Below are 17,603 nucleotides of genomic sequence, written 5' to 3'. Positions count from 1 at the left end.
GTTCTGTTTTACTTATTTTGGATTAATTGATTACTTTTTATGAGTCCGTTTTATTTCATTAGTTTGGTTAGTACATATAACTGTTATGTTATTTTATTGATTGTCTTTCATTTTATACTATACTTTTTAAAAAAAATTTTTTTCAATGTTTGTTTATTTTTGAGACAGAGAGCATGAACGGGGGAGGGTCAGAGAGAGGGAGACGCAGAATCTGAAACAGGCTGCAGGCTCTGAGCTGTCAGCACAGAGCCCGACGCAGGTCTCGAACTCACGGGCCGTGAGATCATGACCTGAGCCGAAGTCGGACGCTTAACCGACCAAGCCACCCAGGCGCCCCGATATACTATACATTTTTAATTTGCCAACATCGGTCTTAAGTGATGTTGCACTATTTTAGGTATGATTTAAGAACTTTACAGAAGTATACTTTTGTTTCCTTTGTGGTATTGTTTCACTTCTTCATAGAGTTAACACCATATATTGTCATTTTTTCTTTGAGTAGTCTGTTCTCTTTTGAAGAGATTTAAATAATACAAAAATTTCCAGCAGATACCATTGTCCTTCTGTCTAGAGGATATCCTTTAACATTCCTTATAATGCTCTTCTGCTGGTCGTGAATTTTTTTGAGCTGCTGCCTGTCTGCAAAAACCTATTTCTCCTTCATTTTGGAATGATTTTTATAGTGGGTAAAAAAAATGTTGGTTTTCCTTTCAGTACATTAAAGATGTAGCTCCGTTTTTCTTTTTCTTTTTCTTTTTTTTTTTTTTTTGACTTGTATTGCTCTGATTGGAGTCTGCTATAATTTTTTTGTGTCTTAGTGATGGGTTTTTTCCCCTCCAACTGCATTTTTTTTTTATGGCTGATTTTAAACAATTTGCTTATTATTGGTATAATTTCTTCGTGTTTTCTGTGCTTGGGTTTTTCTGGAACCTCTTGGATCTGTAGGTTCATTGTTTCTATCAAATTTCAAAATTTGTCAGCCATTATCTTTTTCAGTATTTTTTCTTTTCATCCTTTTTGGAGACTCTAGTTATACCTATATGTTGCTGCTTAAAATTGTCCTAGAGTTTAGTGATGGTCTTTTCTTTTTCTTTTAGCTTTTCTACTCTGAGTTTCATTTTGTCTCTCAGAGATCAGTGTTCTTTGTTGCCAGATATCTCATATTTTGGAGTGTTGTTATTTTCGGGTGTTAAGTCTAGTTTTTTAGTTCTGTCACACCAGTGCAGTCTCGTTCGTCCCTGTTACTCCATCATGTTGACCAGAAGTGAAAGCCTCTAAACTATTAACTATACAATTAATACGCAAATATATGCTTCTTGTAAAATGTTGAAACTCTGTGATGACAATGCCAGTCTCTGATGAGTCACCTATCTTAGTCCCAGTCTTCCTTTTCCCAAGGTTACACTGGCTTGTAGTATGTATCTCCTCGGAATTTTTTTTTCCATTTATACATATGCATAAAATATACCCATAGAAACAGTATACTGTTTTTTAAATGTGTTTTTTTTTCAGTTCATTTTAACTTAAATTGCTTGATTGTTTCATCTCTGTCTACAGGCAGCTAAGAAAGAGCATGCAGCTATCATTCTTTGGAACACTACCTCTTGGAAACAGGTGCAGAATTTAGTTTTCCACAGTTTGACTGTCACACAGATGGCCTTCTCACCTAACGACAGGTTCTTACTAGCTGTTTCCAGAGATCGAACTTGGTCACTGTGGAAAAGGCAGGACACAGTCTCACCTGAATTAGGTAAAGTAGCTTCTGATTGGAAGATTATTAGTGAAACACTTGTGAGCATTTTATCTCCCTTGAGTAGCTACTAGGTGAAGAGGAATAGAAATAATAACAGGGTGAAGGACAGAGTCTCTGTTATGAAACCTTTCAAAGTTGTGTTATAAGTGAGGAAGACTTGACCTTCCTTGTAAGATTTAAATGCAGACGATCTTTGAGTTGACTTCCTTGTGATTATCTAGTTGGGATGGCATGTGTTCAGACATCTCAGTTAAACATAAAAATACAAAATATAAAAATATAAAATACAAAAAATATATACATATAAAAATATAAGCTATAAAAACAGATTTTGTGGATGGTTACAGAATGCCAGTGTAAAACCAAATGGATAGTATATTTTGAGCTAGGATTTTATGGTACAGGATTAATGAAGACACAATTAAATTATGAAACCTAAAAGGACATTATTTTTACCCTTTCCTACTTCCCCCTGTCACTTTGATAATTAGGAAGGGCATTTTCGGTATCCGTCTGTGAATACCGTGGCCCGTGGGCAACATACTAACACCTACCTGTGTTCTGCCCTGAGCCTGGCATAAATTAAAAACAAAAGGGAAAAAAAATTGTGTTGTTGGAGCAAGGTGTATTTGTATTCCCCTGGTTTCTTTGGGTAAACTTTAGAGAGTATTTAAAATATCTTTGTGTTATTTAATTTCTGTTTTAATTTTTCTATTGATGGAACTTGCATGCAGATCTATCTTGTGATATTCATAGTCTTTTAGTTTCTTGTATTTTAGAGACTGACATATTGAACATTATATGTTAGAACAGACTGACTCCTTTTGCAACTAGTGATTTTAAAAAGTTAACGTGATACCAAAAATATACCCATAAACTGTTGTGTCTTTATGGATTATGAATTAATAGATGCATTCCTCTTCCCTCTTTGTAAGTAATTAATGTGTTTTAGGTTTAGTCCATATAAGGACTAGAAGTTACCTTACATTTAAATCTTACAAGGGTGAAGATTTTTTAAGGTTTTCATTTGTTTTTTGTTTTGTTTTATTTTTAAGAGTACATTAATCTTTTTTCCATATATGTAAATCGGGCTACTTCCTGAGTAAAGTTAAATTGTTCAGGCTTCTTTCATGGGCATAAGTTGAACCTTCAGTTAAGTGCCTGGAAGATGGTTGCCATCTGTCACTAGAGAGTGACTAGTAATATAAAAGTGTTCCCTACCAGGAAACTAACTATATGCCCATTGCCTTCTGATGAGGGTCAGCCGCTGAGCCATGGTCTGTTGCAAAAGTCAACATGTGTAATTGGTTACTACAGGATGTGATGTATATGGCACATAAACATAGATTTCTGACAGAGAAAAACCTAGATTTCTGTCTGCCTTGTGAGTGGTGTGTGTGGTGATTCTTTCAGACCCAATTTTCAGCCTCTTCGCCTTCACCAACAAGATAACTGCTGTGCACAGTAGAATTATTTGGTCTTGTGATTGGAGTCCTGATAGCGTGTATTTCTTCACTGGGAGTCGGGACAAAAAGGTAATTCTTTTTAACGTCATATTTTTTAAAACGTGAAATAATACTACAGGTATGTTCGGATAGAAAACACATAATCCTGACCCTGATACAATTTTTAAAAAATCTATGTATACTGTGTTTTTTTGTATGCATGCATAAAAAGGCTTTCTTGTTAAATTTTGCAAATACCCATCTCCAAAATATCCAATATGAAAAGAAGGCCTTTCAGACACATGATGGTCATCAAATGGCCCCAATGGGAGAGAAGTAGTAAATGAAATGGTCCAAAACTAACAAGGAGAGCAGGAGGCGGTGAATGGGCATAAGGAGGAAAATAGTTGCTTCTTTTCTTTTTCATACTGTTATGAATTAAAGATTTGTTTCTATAGTAGATGATTATTGCCTTTTCATTCATGGGAGGAAGCAGTGTGTGTGTGTATGTGTTTCTCAAGCTTCCAAAAAAATAAAACAAGTTAGCTAGTAGTAGACTCTTGACCATGGCCCTCACCCTGTCTTCTGGTCTTTGCTGTTCTCACATTCTTTTCTTTTTCTTTTTCTTTTTTTTTTTAAAGTTTATTTATTTAATCTGAGAGAGTGTGTGTGTGGGAGGAGCAGAGAGAAAGCGAGAATCCCAAGCAGACTCCACACTGTCAGTGCAGAGCCTGATGTGAGGCTCGAACTCAGAAACCATGAGACTATGACCTGAGCTGAAACTAAGAGTTGAACACCCAACCGACTGAGCCACCCAGGTGCCCCATCGCACTCTTTATTTAAAAGGTCCTTTCCAGGGCGCCTGGGTGGCTCAGTTGGTTGAGCGTCCGTCTTCAGCTCAGGTTATGATCTCATGGTCCGTGAGTTCGAGCCCCGCGTCAGGCTCTGTGCTGACAGCTCAGAGCCTGGAGCCTGTTTCAGATTCTGTTTCTCCCTCTCTCTCTGACCCTCCCTCATTCATGCTCTGTCTCTCTGTCTCAAAAATAAATAAACGTTTAAAAAATATATAAAAATAAAAATAAAAGGTCCTTTCCTTGGGGTGCCTGGGGGGCTTAGTTGGTTAAGCATCCAACTTTGGCAGTTGGGTTTGTGAGTTTGAGTCCTGTGTCGGGCTTTGTGCTTGACAGCTCAGAGCCTGGAGCCTGCTTTGGATTCTGTGTCTCCTTCTCTCTCTGCTCTTCCCTCACTCACGCACTCTTTTTCTCTCAAAAATAAATAAACGTTAAAAAAAATAATAAAATGTCCTCTCCTTTTTCTGTAGTGCCTGCAGACCAGAGACGGCGAGGCAATTGAGCATTTCCTTTCCTCCCCTTGCCCCCTCCAGTTGTCGTGATGGTACAAATCACTGAAGCAGGGGCTAGCATGGACATGCAAACACGGAAATGTCAGCCTCTAAACCTGTTTCTGTTAGGCTTTCACTTGCATTCGTTTGCCTGTTCATTTCTTCCCTGGCATTTATGTGCCTGTGCTGTGCTCACCGCTGAGGAAGCAGGACTGCTTCTGCCCTCCACAGCACCCCCCCATCCCCCCAGTAGCAGATGGTCCACCTGTGCCTCTAAGCTGAAATGGACAGAGAGCATCACCACCACATATTCTCAGAAGTGTACTTCTGTGTACTTGGACAGAGCCTTCTGCTTGGAATCTTGCTTTGGTCTTGCATTTTATAGCTCTTGTCCACTTCACTTCCCTCTCTATTCTTCATGACCAGTCCCACCCCCCAGAAGTGTGAGCTTCCAGGGAAGCTTCCTTTCTTATGCAGGGTATCGTGAAGGTTAGGTCCTCGTGACTGCTGAGTTGTTCCCTTAGTGCCAGTGGTGGTATAGAGGAAAATCCAGGACTTGATCGGTCCCCATACGCTGTGTGGTAGCTTCTTGGAGAGGTGCACGAGCCTCTTGGTGAGGATCTGACCAGTGGACTCTCCCTGGATCAGAACTGGTTTCCTGAGCATAAAAGAGCGTGCTAGACAATCTCTGGTCTCTGGGCAGGGAGAGTCCATCTTTGGACCGGCACAGTTAGGTGGTTGAGGACTCAGAGACTTGTGTCTACTACACAAGTCGTCTGGCTTCTCTCTGATGCTTAAAATACTTTGAAATCTAGAACATAATCCACAAGTGTAAACGAGGCATTTTTTTAAATGCTAGAGTGAATATTTTGCATTTATCTGTGCCATTGATACTCTAATGCATTGCTGGAAGTCTTGCAAAGAGAAGTCTTCACAGAATTTGATCTCTCTGTGTTAGGTGGTTGTCTGGGGTGAGTGTGACTCCAGTGATGACTCCGTCGAGCACAACATTGGCCCCTGCTCCTCTGTCCTGGATGTGGGGGGAGCAGTGACAGCCGTCAGTGTCTGCCCCGTGCTTAACTGTGCCCAACGGTCAGTCTCTGAGCGGGGCTTTGTTTTAAGTTTTTGCTACAACCACTTGGTTTTTTAAGATGTAGCCCTCTATACTTTAATTTGTTATTTGTTATTTCTCTTAGCTTCCAAGTTGCTATTTTTTTTTTTCATAATGCTTATGTTTCTCGTAAGAATTGTTAAATTGATAGAACTTGATCATACTCGGAGTGGGGAAAACGGGGATTGGGAGTGTGGCTCAGAGGATCGTATTTCACCAAATTTAGAACCTGGTGCTTTCTCGGTAACGGCATCCGCAGTAGAACAAGGGTCCCTGCAGCCAGCCAGGGCAACACTGGCTTGTGGGCTTTGCTAGCAGAGGACAGGGGAGGACTTGGTGCACTCTCGGTAGAGAGGAGGCTCCATGAGGACGTAACAGAACAGTGCCTGGTCTCGTGGGCTGGTGCTTTTCAGTAGAGCCTTTTGAGGGTGCCTGGGTGGCTTAGTCAGTCCAGCTTCTGACGCCTGATTTCAGCTCAGGTCATGATCTCATAGTTCTTGGGATCGAGCCTCGCATGGAGCCCCGTGTTGGACTTGGTGCTGACAGCGTGGAGACTACTTGGGGTTTTCTCTCCCTCTCTCTCCCCCCCTCCCTCATGCATGCATGTGCACACACGTGCTTTCTGTCTCTCTCAAAATAAGTAAACATTAAAAAAAACAACAGCCATTTGATTTTTAAAGTTTATTTGAGAGAGAGAGAGAGAAAGCAGACAGGTAAGTGCAGAGAGAGAGAGAATTCTAAGCAGGTTCTGCACTGTCAGCATAGAGTCTGATGCGGGGCTCGAACTCCCAAACCACGAGATCATGACCTGAGCTGAAACCAAGAGTCAGACACTCAAGCGACTGAGCCACCCAGGTGCCCCCATGGACAGTTGGGAACACTGTAAAGAAATACTTTAGAGTGATAATGGAGATAACAGAAATTCATGCTAATTAATCACTGTCTTCTCCTCCCTTAAAAATAGATACATTGTTGCCGTAGGATTAGAGTGTGGAAAGATTTGTTTATACACTTGGAAAAAAACTGATCAAGTTCCAGAAATAAATGACTGGACTCACTGTATAGAAACAAGTCAAAGGTATTTTACTATTTTTGCTTCCATAAGATTAGATTTTGTTATAATTATACAAATTGTAATTATATTTGTCATAAAGCATTTAGTGGCAGTTTTTTTCGTTTTATTGAGAAGTAATCGACATACGTCACTGTGCATGTTTAAGGGGTACAGCAAGATTTACATACACCGTGAAATGATTATAGCTTCAACTTACATCCATCTGCTTGTGTAGCTACAGTAAAAAGAAGAGAAAGAAGAATAAAGAGAAAAAAAATCTCTCCTTGTGATGAGAACCCTTAGGATTCACTCTCCAAACAACTTCCCTCTGCATCATCCAGCAGCATTCTTTGTAGTCATCATGTGTACATTCCGTCCCTAGTACTTATTTGTCTTACTATCGGCGGTTTGTACCTTTCGACCACCTTCCTCTGATTCCCCCTCTCCCCACCGTCTGCATCTGGTAACCATAAATCTGATCTCTTCTTCCATGAGTTTGTTTTTGTTTGTTTTTTTAAAGATTCCATGTGTAAGTGAGATCATGTAGTATTTGTCTTCCGTGGCGAATTGATGCCACGTTCACACGGAGAGGAACACAGATCTCGATTCAGGTGCTTACCACTAAGTGATACTTCTGTGTTCTGCGGTAGCCTCTTGAGATTGATGCTGCTGTGTTGCGCTTGGTTTTTAAAAGTTTGCTTCAGCCGGTTGCTTGCTGCATACTATTGTCTTTATACACAACACGTTTGAGATGAAAGTGATTTTCATAATGAAGTGGTCTAGAATGTGACTACGGTAGATTTTTAATAAAACTGGATTAAAAATGTTGGTGATGTTTTGAAATGTTGTAGATTGTGTTTTGGTAGCCTCATCTTGTTTGAACATGTCAGCTCAGATCCCATGATAGGGAGCAAACTGTCAAGTGCCCCTCAAAGCCACATGACTGATTTTAAGCCCGGTAAGTGCTCCCTGGGCACAGGCCTTTGCCTCCTGCTGGCTTAGAGCACCTGTCATTTATACCCTTCTCCCCACCCTCCCCCACCTAGACAGCAGGATCATTGTTTAACCTAATTTTAATCCATTTTATGCTTTAACAATGTCTAAATTATCAAAAAGTCAGTAACCCCATTCTGTCAGATTTTTTTAAGGATCCTTCAACCTTCATATCAAAATAGAATTTCAAATACAATTCCAAATGACAGTGTCATGATGAAAGTGATGGGCTTGATGGAGAAAGACCTGTGAGCCACACATCTTTTATGTGATATTTCATCCAGGGGAGTTTGTCTCCTTGTTAGCAAAGTATGTTAGTGCTCATAATAATTGCATTTGTTAAAATGTGATTTCTCTTTATTCCTGCTGCCCTTTTGGCTTCTTTCCCTCCTCTCTGATGCTGGGTTTAGCAGTTGAAATGGTTCATGCTGTTGCTTACCGAAGAAGGGAATATGTCAGTGAAGTATTCATTTGAAATTTCATTTTCCAGTCATTTGAAATTTTCTCTCTTCCTGGACTCCCCTCCCTTCTGTTTTCCTTCCTTTCACCCTGCCCTGCCTATGGTGCTTGCTCCTATTAACGTGCTAGATTTAAAGAATATTACCCAAAAAGAAGAAATTCACCATCTTAAAGCTTGTATAGCTAAATAAGTACTGTTCCTCAAAGTAGCTCCCCTGGGAAGCAGTATACAGTCGGTCCTTGAACAGCATGGGAGTTAGAAGTGTGTACCTTTCAACTCCACAGAAGCTAATTACTAATGGCCTACTGTTGATTGGAAGCCTTAGTGATGAACAACGGATTGACCCATATTTTGTACGATATATGTATTAGGTAGTGTATTCTTACAATAAAGTAACCTAGGGAAAAGAAAATATTAAGAAATCATAGGAGAAAATACATTTATGAGACTGTGCTATGTGAATTGAAACAAATCCGTGTATAAGTGGACCTGTGCAGTTCAAACCTGTGTTGTGTAAGGGTCAACTGTATTATATATACTTGTTTCAGTAATGTGTCAGTACTTCCACCATTCCTCTGATGAAATGAGAAATCTTTAATAGTATCAATAATGAGCTTCCAGTGATGTTTGTGTCACTTAAAATATTTCTGGAACTTCTCTTTAGGAATTGTGTTCGGAAGCAGCTCACTACGATGCAAGAAAACCAATTCTAATACCTTTTTATAGTTGTACTCGTTTGGTCCCTTTTTTTTTTTTTAAGTTTGGCATTGATTTTATTCGTGAAGCTCATCTCCAGAGGACTCTTGACTGCCTCCGGTAATGAGATTCAAACTCGCAGAAGGGTCAGTAGCTTTGAGGGTAGTGCTCAAGACCTAGCCTGCAGAGAATGGGAGCATTGCCTTGAGAAGACGTTCAGGAAGGGCTACTGGACGACAGCCCTGTCGAGCCGTGTGTAACCTCCAGGGTGGCCACTTGCAGGTCCTCACAGCCGTGTGGTTGTGTAGGCTGTGGTATGCTGATTTTTAAAACGCGTTTCTTTACCTCAAGGTTGTGTTTCATTCCTACCGAGAGCGCCTCTGGTGACGCGTGGGCTCTCAACAGCTGAAAGTATAATTGTGTGCTCTGGTATTGTTTTCAGGGTTGACTGCCTTAAAACCTACTTAGGTTTTTTACTTTATTCTTCCTTGGTTCAGAGGTCTGATTTGCAGGTTGAATTTGTAGAGGGTGTTCTATTCTCCTAGGGATTTATTAATAACCTATGGTGGCATTCTAGGCCATGGGGTTGAGGGGGCATCAACAGGAGTGTGTTGCCCAAGGTCATGCAGTTAGAGGTCACGTTGGAGTCCAAGGTTGTTTCATTGGGCAGTTTATTAAATCTTTCATTATCTTTCCTTACCCAGCAGTGAACATGTGAGTAAGAGTCCCTTCTATGTCAGAGGGATGTCAAGGGAATAAAATAATCTGGAATATGTTGCAAAGTTAGAATTCTTTCTTTTCTTTTTTTTTTTTTTAACGTTTTATTTATTTTTGAGATAGGGAAAGACAGAGTATGAACACGGGAGGGTCAGAGAGAGGGAGACACAGAATCTGAAACAGGCTCCAGGCTCCGAGCTGTCAGCACAGAGCCCAACGCGGGGCTCGAACTCACGGACCGCGAGATCATGACCTGAGCCGAAGTCGGCTGCTTAACCGACTGAGCCACCCAGGCGCCCCAAGTTAGAATTCTTTAAAAAAGAAACCCATTTAGTAATGTTACCTGAAAGACTGATTTTAATAGCCATTTCGTGAATTCCACTGATCATCGAAAGAAAATTCAACAGAAATTCATTGTCTGTATCTCGCTGGTGGTGTCCTTTTTCATTAAGTAAGATATTTAGTCTGACAGTTTTAAGTAAATAGAGTAAGATGTTTTCAAGGTTAGGATAAAATTGCAAAATTATTAGTGATGGTATTTTAAAACTAATTTTTAAAAACTTTTTTGCCATTTTTTTCATTTGAGTATAGTTGACATACAGCGTTACCTTAGTTTCAGGTGTACAACTTAGTTCATACATTATTCTATGTTCCCCACAAGTGTAGCTGCCATCTGCCCTTTTGTATCACTATTACTGTACTGCTGACTGTATTCCTTACGCTGTGCCTTTTATTCCTGTGACTTACTCATTCCATACCTGGAATCCCATAGCTCCCTCTCCCCTTCATCCGTTCTGGCCAACCCTCCACCCCACAGCCCTCTGACAACCATCAGTTTGTTCTCTGTATTTGTAGGTCTGACTCTGCTTTTTGTAAAACCTGTACATTTTGATGTTCAGGTTTTGACTTCCATTTATGTTAACATCGATAGCAAGGGCATAGTAATTAAGTGAATATGTAGGTAAAATATTTTGTAGTCACAGCATACGTTCATTTCATGATTTCTCTGTCTTTGTTTTAGCCAAAGTCATACACTTGCTGTCAAAAAATTATGCTGGAAGAATTGTAATGGGAAAACCGAACAGAACGGAACAGAAGGTGCTGAGTGGTTACACTTCGCAAGTTGTGGTGAAGATCATACTGTGAAGATACACAGAGTTAACAGACGTGCACTGTAACGGACTTAGTAACTATAGGCATACAGGCACTGGTGTCTTAAGCTATTTGTCATGTAAATAGATGACTTTCTTTACCTCAAAATTTCATTGATTTTCATTTTTAAGTCCTACAGCAGTAGTACTACTCACTGGGTCACAGACCTTTTGAAATGTGATGACAGCTGCAGACTCTTGTCACAGATGTGTATATGCACACACCCTTGGAACCTTGCCCACACTTTCAGGGGTCCAGACCTGCATTTCTGTGTCCCAGATTAAGAACCACATTCTTCGTGACTGAATTTGCCTAATTTTGTGTTAACGTGTGGGGCCTTTTCTTTTCATACGCCTGTCTTTGGGACATTGCCTTGTTTATTACCCTCTTCAAAGGGAGGACATAGAAATAAAAAGAGATAAAACTCAGATTATTCAGCTTTAACAGTTTTTGTGCATAAACGGATCACACTTTGTGTGGTCTTGACCCTTCCTTCCAGTACACACCAGCCATTCTAGGAATTTGGCAGGTGGTTGTGAGTTTGAACTGCAGTGAGTTCTTTTATTCTTTAAAAGTACATAGATTGTTTTACAGTTTGACTTAACGCAGAATATCCTGACACACTGATAGACGGAGGGGCTGAAAAGTGGAGTTCCGTGGCAATCCTGTGAATTGATGTGAAGTCACATACATGAGTCATGAGAAAAAGAGGGTGTCCCCGAGGGTGAAGGAGTAGTGGGAGCAGAGGGAGGAAGAAGATGCTAGAAACAGAGTGTTGAGTGTGCCAGCTGAAGTTTGGGAGGCGGGCCGTGACAGTCGGGAGCTTGGGAGCTTGGCAGTTGGGTGGAGGGAGGTTGAACCCGGGAGAGCGCTACTGCGAAGGTTGGCACAAAAGTGGAGGAGATCCTAGAGTCATCTGGCAAATTGGCAGTGAAATGAGTGCCGTACGTAATAAATATGCTGAAAAGAGGGAGGTGGGGATTTTCTTGGTTGGAGTTTGCCATTATCTAACATGATATTTCACTTCCAAAGGAGTGGCGATACTTTGTTTAAATGGAGGTTTCTAGACTAGCATCATCCACTATCTCTAGCCCAACAGAAGCATAATGTGAGCTGTATAAGTAATTAAAAGTTTTCTGGTAGCTACGTAATAAAAATAAAAAGAAACGGGTAAAATTTATTTTAGTGACATGTTTTATTTAACCTAGTATGTCCAACATAAACAAGCTATACGTTTCAACATAAAGGATTGTGAAGGTATTTTACACTTTTTTGGTATAAAGTCCTTGTACGATATAAAGAACATTTCATACTTTAGTGTATACTTAGAGTGTTTTATACTGAGTGCATCTCAGTTTGGATTAGCCGCATTTCAAGTGCTCACTAGCCACATGCTGTTAGCGGCCATCTGTATTTGGACAGTTCAGTTCTAGACGATTGAGTCTGTGTAAGCTTGTCTTACTCCCTCAGGCTTGTGTGTGCATGTATGCACCAAGGCAGGGAGACCCCGAGTTCCAACCTCAGAAACCAGGACGGCCTGCAGTAGTTCCTTATTTATCAGCTGAGGGATCTGAGTCTTTACCCCCACCGGCATGCCGGGATTTGTTGGGATTCCAGGGCAGAATCTGTGAACTAACCTGGTGTTGTAGAACATTTTCAAGCACAGAACTAAACCCCCTAAGGTTCCCTGAAAACAGGCCTAGTCCTGGGAAGACTGAATTCGTAGGTATTTAATTCGTCAGTTGGGTTTGTGTTAGACACTTTGCCCAAGTTGTCCTGAAGCACCTTCCTCAGGAACAACCTGGGTAATTCAGTTCAGTAAGCGTTCAGAGGTCGTGCTATTCACGTGGGCAGTCTGCATTGTAATTCATACACATACATCGTAATTTGCCACGCATCTTAATCTGCTAAAGGAGCACCCTTTGAAGCATATGATTACAAACCATATAGTTCAACACCTCTGAAGCAAAAAGGTACCCTTGGAACTTTGCTCCAGGGGAGTTGATGGGGTGTTTCAGAGTCCCTGACCTGCCCCTCCCCATTCCCCCCATCTCCCTTCTCTGCCTCATTCACGGCATCGCAGCCCAGATTGATGCCCAGTGCCAGCCTAAGCAGTCGCTGCCTTCTGACCTGTACAACTTCCCTAGACGGGAGAGGTAGTTGGGTGGTTCTGAGGACACTGTTACCTTCAACAGCACAGAGCCAAATCCCTTCCCAGTAGCCTCGGGAAGCAGAGTCAGTTATTGATTTCAAAGGGGGAATGTGGGAAATGGAGGGAGAGTGCAAATTCAGGAATAAAATGAAAGAACAGAATCGATCTCTTTTAAGTTAGAAATTGTGGCCACCCCAGAAAATCCTGGGCTGTCCAGGGAATGCCAGGCCTGCGAACCACTATGTACAAAGCCCGTGTGTTTCTCAAGGCACTCTAGGTGGGGGTTGGAGCCCGGATGGAAGGAATCAGAAGCGCCTTTGATCCGGGCTCACACTGGCAGCGATTGCGTCTGTTTCCCCTCACCTCTAAATGCAGATACTACCTACCAGTGGATCAGTCTGACTTCACTTCGCCTATGTGTGAAAGCAAACGCCAAATGTTCTTTCTGGCTTTTGCAAGGTAGAAGTTTTCTCGCAAAAGGAATCAAGATAGGCAGACCGTGACAGACAGGGGGACTTCTCAACATGATCGGGGATGCGGGCTCTTTTTCTTTGGGGTCCTCCATCCTCAGTGTGAGGCTTCCTCACCAGCCAGGGTGGCTGCTTGGCCTCCTGCCGTGATCTTTTGCATTCCAGCCGACAGAAAGGAAAGGCTCATCCCGAGCTTGAAGAAAACTTCTTGGAAGTCCACACAGTTCTGCTTCATCTCCTTGGCCAGAATCTAGGCTTGTGGCCACACCTCAAGAGAAACTAGGAAATGAAATTTTCATTCCAGAGTCCTTGCTTTCAGCTAGGAATTGAGGTGTTTTATTTTGGAAGAAAGAACAGATGTTAGTCTCATTTTGCAAAAAGCAACTACTTGGTACGGTTGTTTTGAGGATTAAATGAGCCAGTGCATGAAAAACGCTGGTTTAGCACTGGGGTATATATAATAAGACACCAACTATTAGGATTAAGTACATCTCAGCTCATGTCACCTCTGCAGAACCTTAATTCCCTTCTTTCAAGTATTTCTTTCTCTGCATGCCACCGTGTTTTATTCTCATTGTCTTTTATGGCATTTCTCATGTCCTATCTTTTATTTACATATGTCTTACACTATATCAATTAGATTCTGCGGTAAGAAAGTTGGTCTCAAAATGATTTGGGGAATCATTAGATCACATAATTGAAAACAAATTTAGTGGTAGGACAAAGTTCAGGTGTAGTTTCATCAGGACACTCTTGCCCCTTTGTCTACTTCTTTCAGAGGACCTCTCCATGGGTCAGCGTTCTTCCAAGGCTGCCCTCCCCCGTGGATGAAAGCAGCCGTTAAAGTTACAGATTTCCTTGCTCGTATCAAAGGGAATACATTTTTAAACATTAAGCTTTGCTCAGCGGAACATCCTGAACTAAGCAGTGGGCAGGGGAAAACCGCACGTGGAGTGGCGTGGGCCTGCCCATCTGACGCGGCAAGAGCCATGAGATCACTCTGGGACTGAAGGCAGGGTTGGTCCCATCGGGACCTCATCCTGATCTGGCTGGGGTGGTTTTTCCAAATCAAAATCAGGGGCAGTGGGCGGTGGGTAGGCAACCAATGAAATCCCACTATACAAGCCTACCAGAGCCTAAATACCTGGGCATTAGATTTGTTTCCTTGTTCTCCACAGCATCTAGCACAGTGCGTCTAGCAGTGTGTTGTTAAATATTTGCTACATTTAAGGGTGAGTAAATTTGGCAACACAGATGGCTGGCTGGTGGAGGACGGATTCTCCAATGTAATCCACTAGTCAGTAAATAGCATGACTGGTATCAGATCCTTTCCCTGGCATAAAGGTGGCATAAAGGAGTAGGAGACAAAGAGCAGGAGAAAGGTGTCATCCAGAAGGGACCAAGAAGGAGGCAGGCTGGTCCAAACCCGCCCCTGAATGAACACAGAGAGAAGCTGAGCCCCCTGGAAAGCAGCCTTCAAGAAAATTCCCCCTCAGGGTCCACCCACCCTGTCGCTACTGTGGTCTCCCTAGTACTGGTGGGGTTTTGTTGTTTTGAATATTATGGATTTAGATATAATGGAGCTTTGTTCATGATTCCAAACTGCCCTTTTAGCTTCTATTCACAGAAAAGGTCTCCTTTCCCTCTAGGGGAGGGAGCTTCCTGAGGTTTCTGATCATTCTTTCCACTGCTTCCAAGTTGTTTCTCCCAGAACTTCTACAGTGCCAGGCTTTGGAGAAAAAGCTGCTCCATTATGGTCTCTCTTAGTCCTGTTGTGTGACCGAGGATCTCGGTCAGCAGGTTCTAGTTGTTAAGGGGGGATGCATTTCACTCTAGCAGGAAATAATAAGGTCACTCTCCCAACCAGATTTCGCCTCTGCAACACCCACCCTCCATCCTGACTACTTGGCAGGAAATTGGAGCCATCATAGTTGCAGCCCCCAGACACCTTCAGGATCAAGAGCCTTTGGGGATTAGCCAGTAGGAAAACCTCTACCCCTCATCAGCATTTAAGACTTGAATGGAGCTTGTAAAATGGAGCTCCCATCCCCACCAAGATACAAGTGTCTCACTTCGGTCACCGCACACCCCCTAGCCAGCACATTCAATAATCTGATTGGCCCTTGTCCTAACTGGCCTGTCGGCCTAAGCACCCCAAGGTGCTGGCTGTCTCCCCACCTCTCTGACCAGTTAGCAGCATGGAGGCAGACACCACTTCAATGTTGCTATCCCCACGGCTCCAGAACACTCCAGAGCCCCTGGGGTGACCTCTGCACAGGCCTCTTCTGTGAGTTGTGTCTTCAACCCCCGACACCATCCTTCCTGAGTCTGGGCCCCAATCTCTACTTAGATGTCCTGAACCTCTTGTGTCCCTGTGCCTGACCCCCACCCCCTGCATCCACCAAGGCATCCACTCCAACACTGTTGAGTCACCCAGAGCCTGTCCTCCCTCAGTCCCCATTTTCCCTGAATTTCATCACCTCCGCAAGGGTCATCTGGACCCTCATTGCCCCTCACCAGGACTCCTGCCCAGACTCCCTACATGATCCTCAGTGCTGCTGGGGTGCCAGAAACACCTTTGACACAGCCACTGTCCTGTGGGCACTCCGTGGCATCTTCCTGTCCCTTCCGTCTGCAGAGTTTGGCTCGCTCCCTTTCCTCACTCCCCATCCCGCCCCTTATCCCTGCACAACCACAGCCTGTGCTCCAGCCTCACTGAAGGTCCTGCTTCTGTAATTTTCGGGGCCTTTTCCTGTCTCCAGCACTTGAACCTGGAATACTGCCCTCCTCTCGCTTTCTCTTCCAGGACTTTTGGAGTCCCAGGTTGGGGAGGCTTTCTCCCCCGCAGCCTTGACCTCCTTGGGAAGCCCCCTTCTCTGGCACTGTGCATTGTGGAAGGGTGATCCAGCTGCGGCCCCATCTCCTTCCCTGTCCTGGGGCCTCCCAGGCATGCAGGCTGCTTTGTTGACTAATGTCTCCCCGGCTCCCCAGTGAACACTGGATGATGCCCCTGCCAAAGCCCACTTTCACCTCTGGTGCCTCAAGCCTGGAGGTTGCAGGAGGTTGTAGCTGGTCCTCTGCCCCCAGTTCTTACCACCGCATCCAGCCTGGTCATGGCCATTAGATGGCCTGCCTAAATCACCTCTTGGGAGCACTTTCTTGCTCAAATATTTTCAGAATGAAATTCCAGTCCCTTTGGGTGACTTATACCTTCCAAAATCTGCCCTCAAGCCTACCTTGCCTTTTACTTCAACCACTATAAACTTTAACTCTGAGAAGCACTCGTTGACCTTTTGCCGAGTGAATGAATGAAGAATATATGAATGCATGCCTTGGGCATAGTAGTGATTTCTGGAAATGGACTCTATTGCCAGGGGACACTGGGGGTGGGGTCCTATAGAAGTCTGTTAACGTGGGAGCAAGTGTTTTTGGCAGATATCATCCTGAGTCGAAAACCAAGCTCAGTGAACTGGACCAGGGACAAAGCCTTGCCCAGAGGGAGAGATTTTAAGTACAAAATCAAGGCTCTCATGTCTGCCCAATCTGGCCTTTAGGCACATATTTTTCATGGCTCCCAGGCGAGACAGGGCTGTAAGTAGGAGCCGAAGAGCTGTTTACCTATGAAGCTCTAAACTTTGGGCGCAGAAGCTAGCTTCTTGCGACCTCAACGTGGACTGGCTCAGGCTCCTCCAAGGCCCCAGGGCCAGTAGCTGGACCAGGTCAGACGAGGCAGTGGCAGCCCCACGGCACAGGACCCAGGAGCTCGTTGAGTGATGAACACGCGTAAGACATTCACCGGTGGGGGCAGGGTAAGAATGAGCAATCTGATTTCTGACAGCCTCTTTCTGGCAGGAGAGGCCTGGGGAATCTTGGTGAAATAAATCTGAGAGTGCCAATTAGAGGTTGAGCCTGCCAGCGTCCTCAGACCCCACTACTCTCCCTCCCTTTTTCACAGGCTCATTGCTGTGGCCCAGGTCAAAGGCTTCCTCCTTTGGGGTGCTTTCCCTGAACTCCCTGGTTGTAAGTAGCCCGTTTTCTCTTCCCTGCAATTCTACACCTGCATCCTGGAGCAGTGGTAGGGAACTCAGGCCTCATGGCCTTGTGGCTGGCATTCAGTAGTTCATTTCCCTGCGTGTCTGTAGGTGAAAGTCCTTCCCATCCTCCTGAGCAAGCAGTGCTCTGGGAAGAGCCAGGAGCTTAAAGATGTTTCTTTCTTTTTGAGAGAGAGAGAGAGAGAGAGAGAGAGAGAAGGGGAGGC

The 17,603-nt window shown here is 43.4% G+C and overlaps 1 protein-coding gene across 4 annotated transcripts in view; it reads left to right on the top strand.

Moving 5' to 3' along the window:
- ELP2 (elongator acetyltransferase complex subunit 2) overlaps positions 1-11,153 on the top strand; it is a 44,222-nt gene extending 33,069 nt beyond the window's left edge. For 3 of the 4 annotated variants that reach the window (XM_040479046.1, XM_040479047.1, XM_040479050.1), the window contains 5 exons: positions 1,558-1,750; positions 3,167-3,288; positions 5,499-5,632; positions 6,616-6,729; positions 10,593-11,153. In XM_040479046.1, the coding sequence (XP_040334980.1) occupies positions 1,558-1,750; positions 3,167-3,288; positions 5,499-5,632; positions 6,616-6,729; positions 10,593-10,749 (720 nt within the window). In that variant the 3' untranslated portion in view covers positions 10,750-11,153. The remainder of the gene's footprint in view (positions 1-1,557; positions 1,751-3,166; positions 3,289-5,498; positions 5,633-6,615; positions 6,730-10,592) is intronic. The other variant, XM_040479048.1, reaches the window with a different exon arrangement.
- The last annotated feature ends 6,450 nt before the right edge of the window (positions 11,154-17,603 follow it).

This window comes from Herpailurus yagouaroundi, unplaced genomic scaffold, assembly GCF_014898765.1.
Source record: "Herpailurus yagouaroundi ecotype Mexico unplaced genomic scaffold, PumYag 142, whole genome shotgun sequence".
Classification (NCBI taxonomy): domain Eukaryota; kingdom Metazoa; phylum Chordata; class Mammalia; order Carnivora; family Felidae; genus Herpailurus; species Herpailurus yagouaroundi.
The sequence above is the reverse complement of the archived record's forward strand: the minus strand, read 5'-3'. Positions and strand labels throughout refer to the sequence as shown.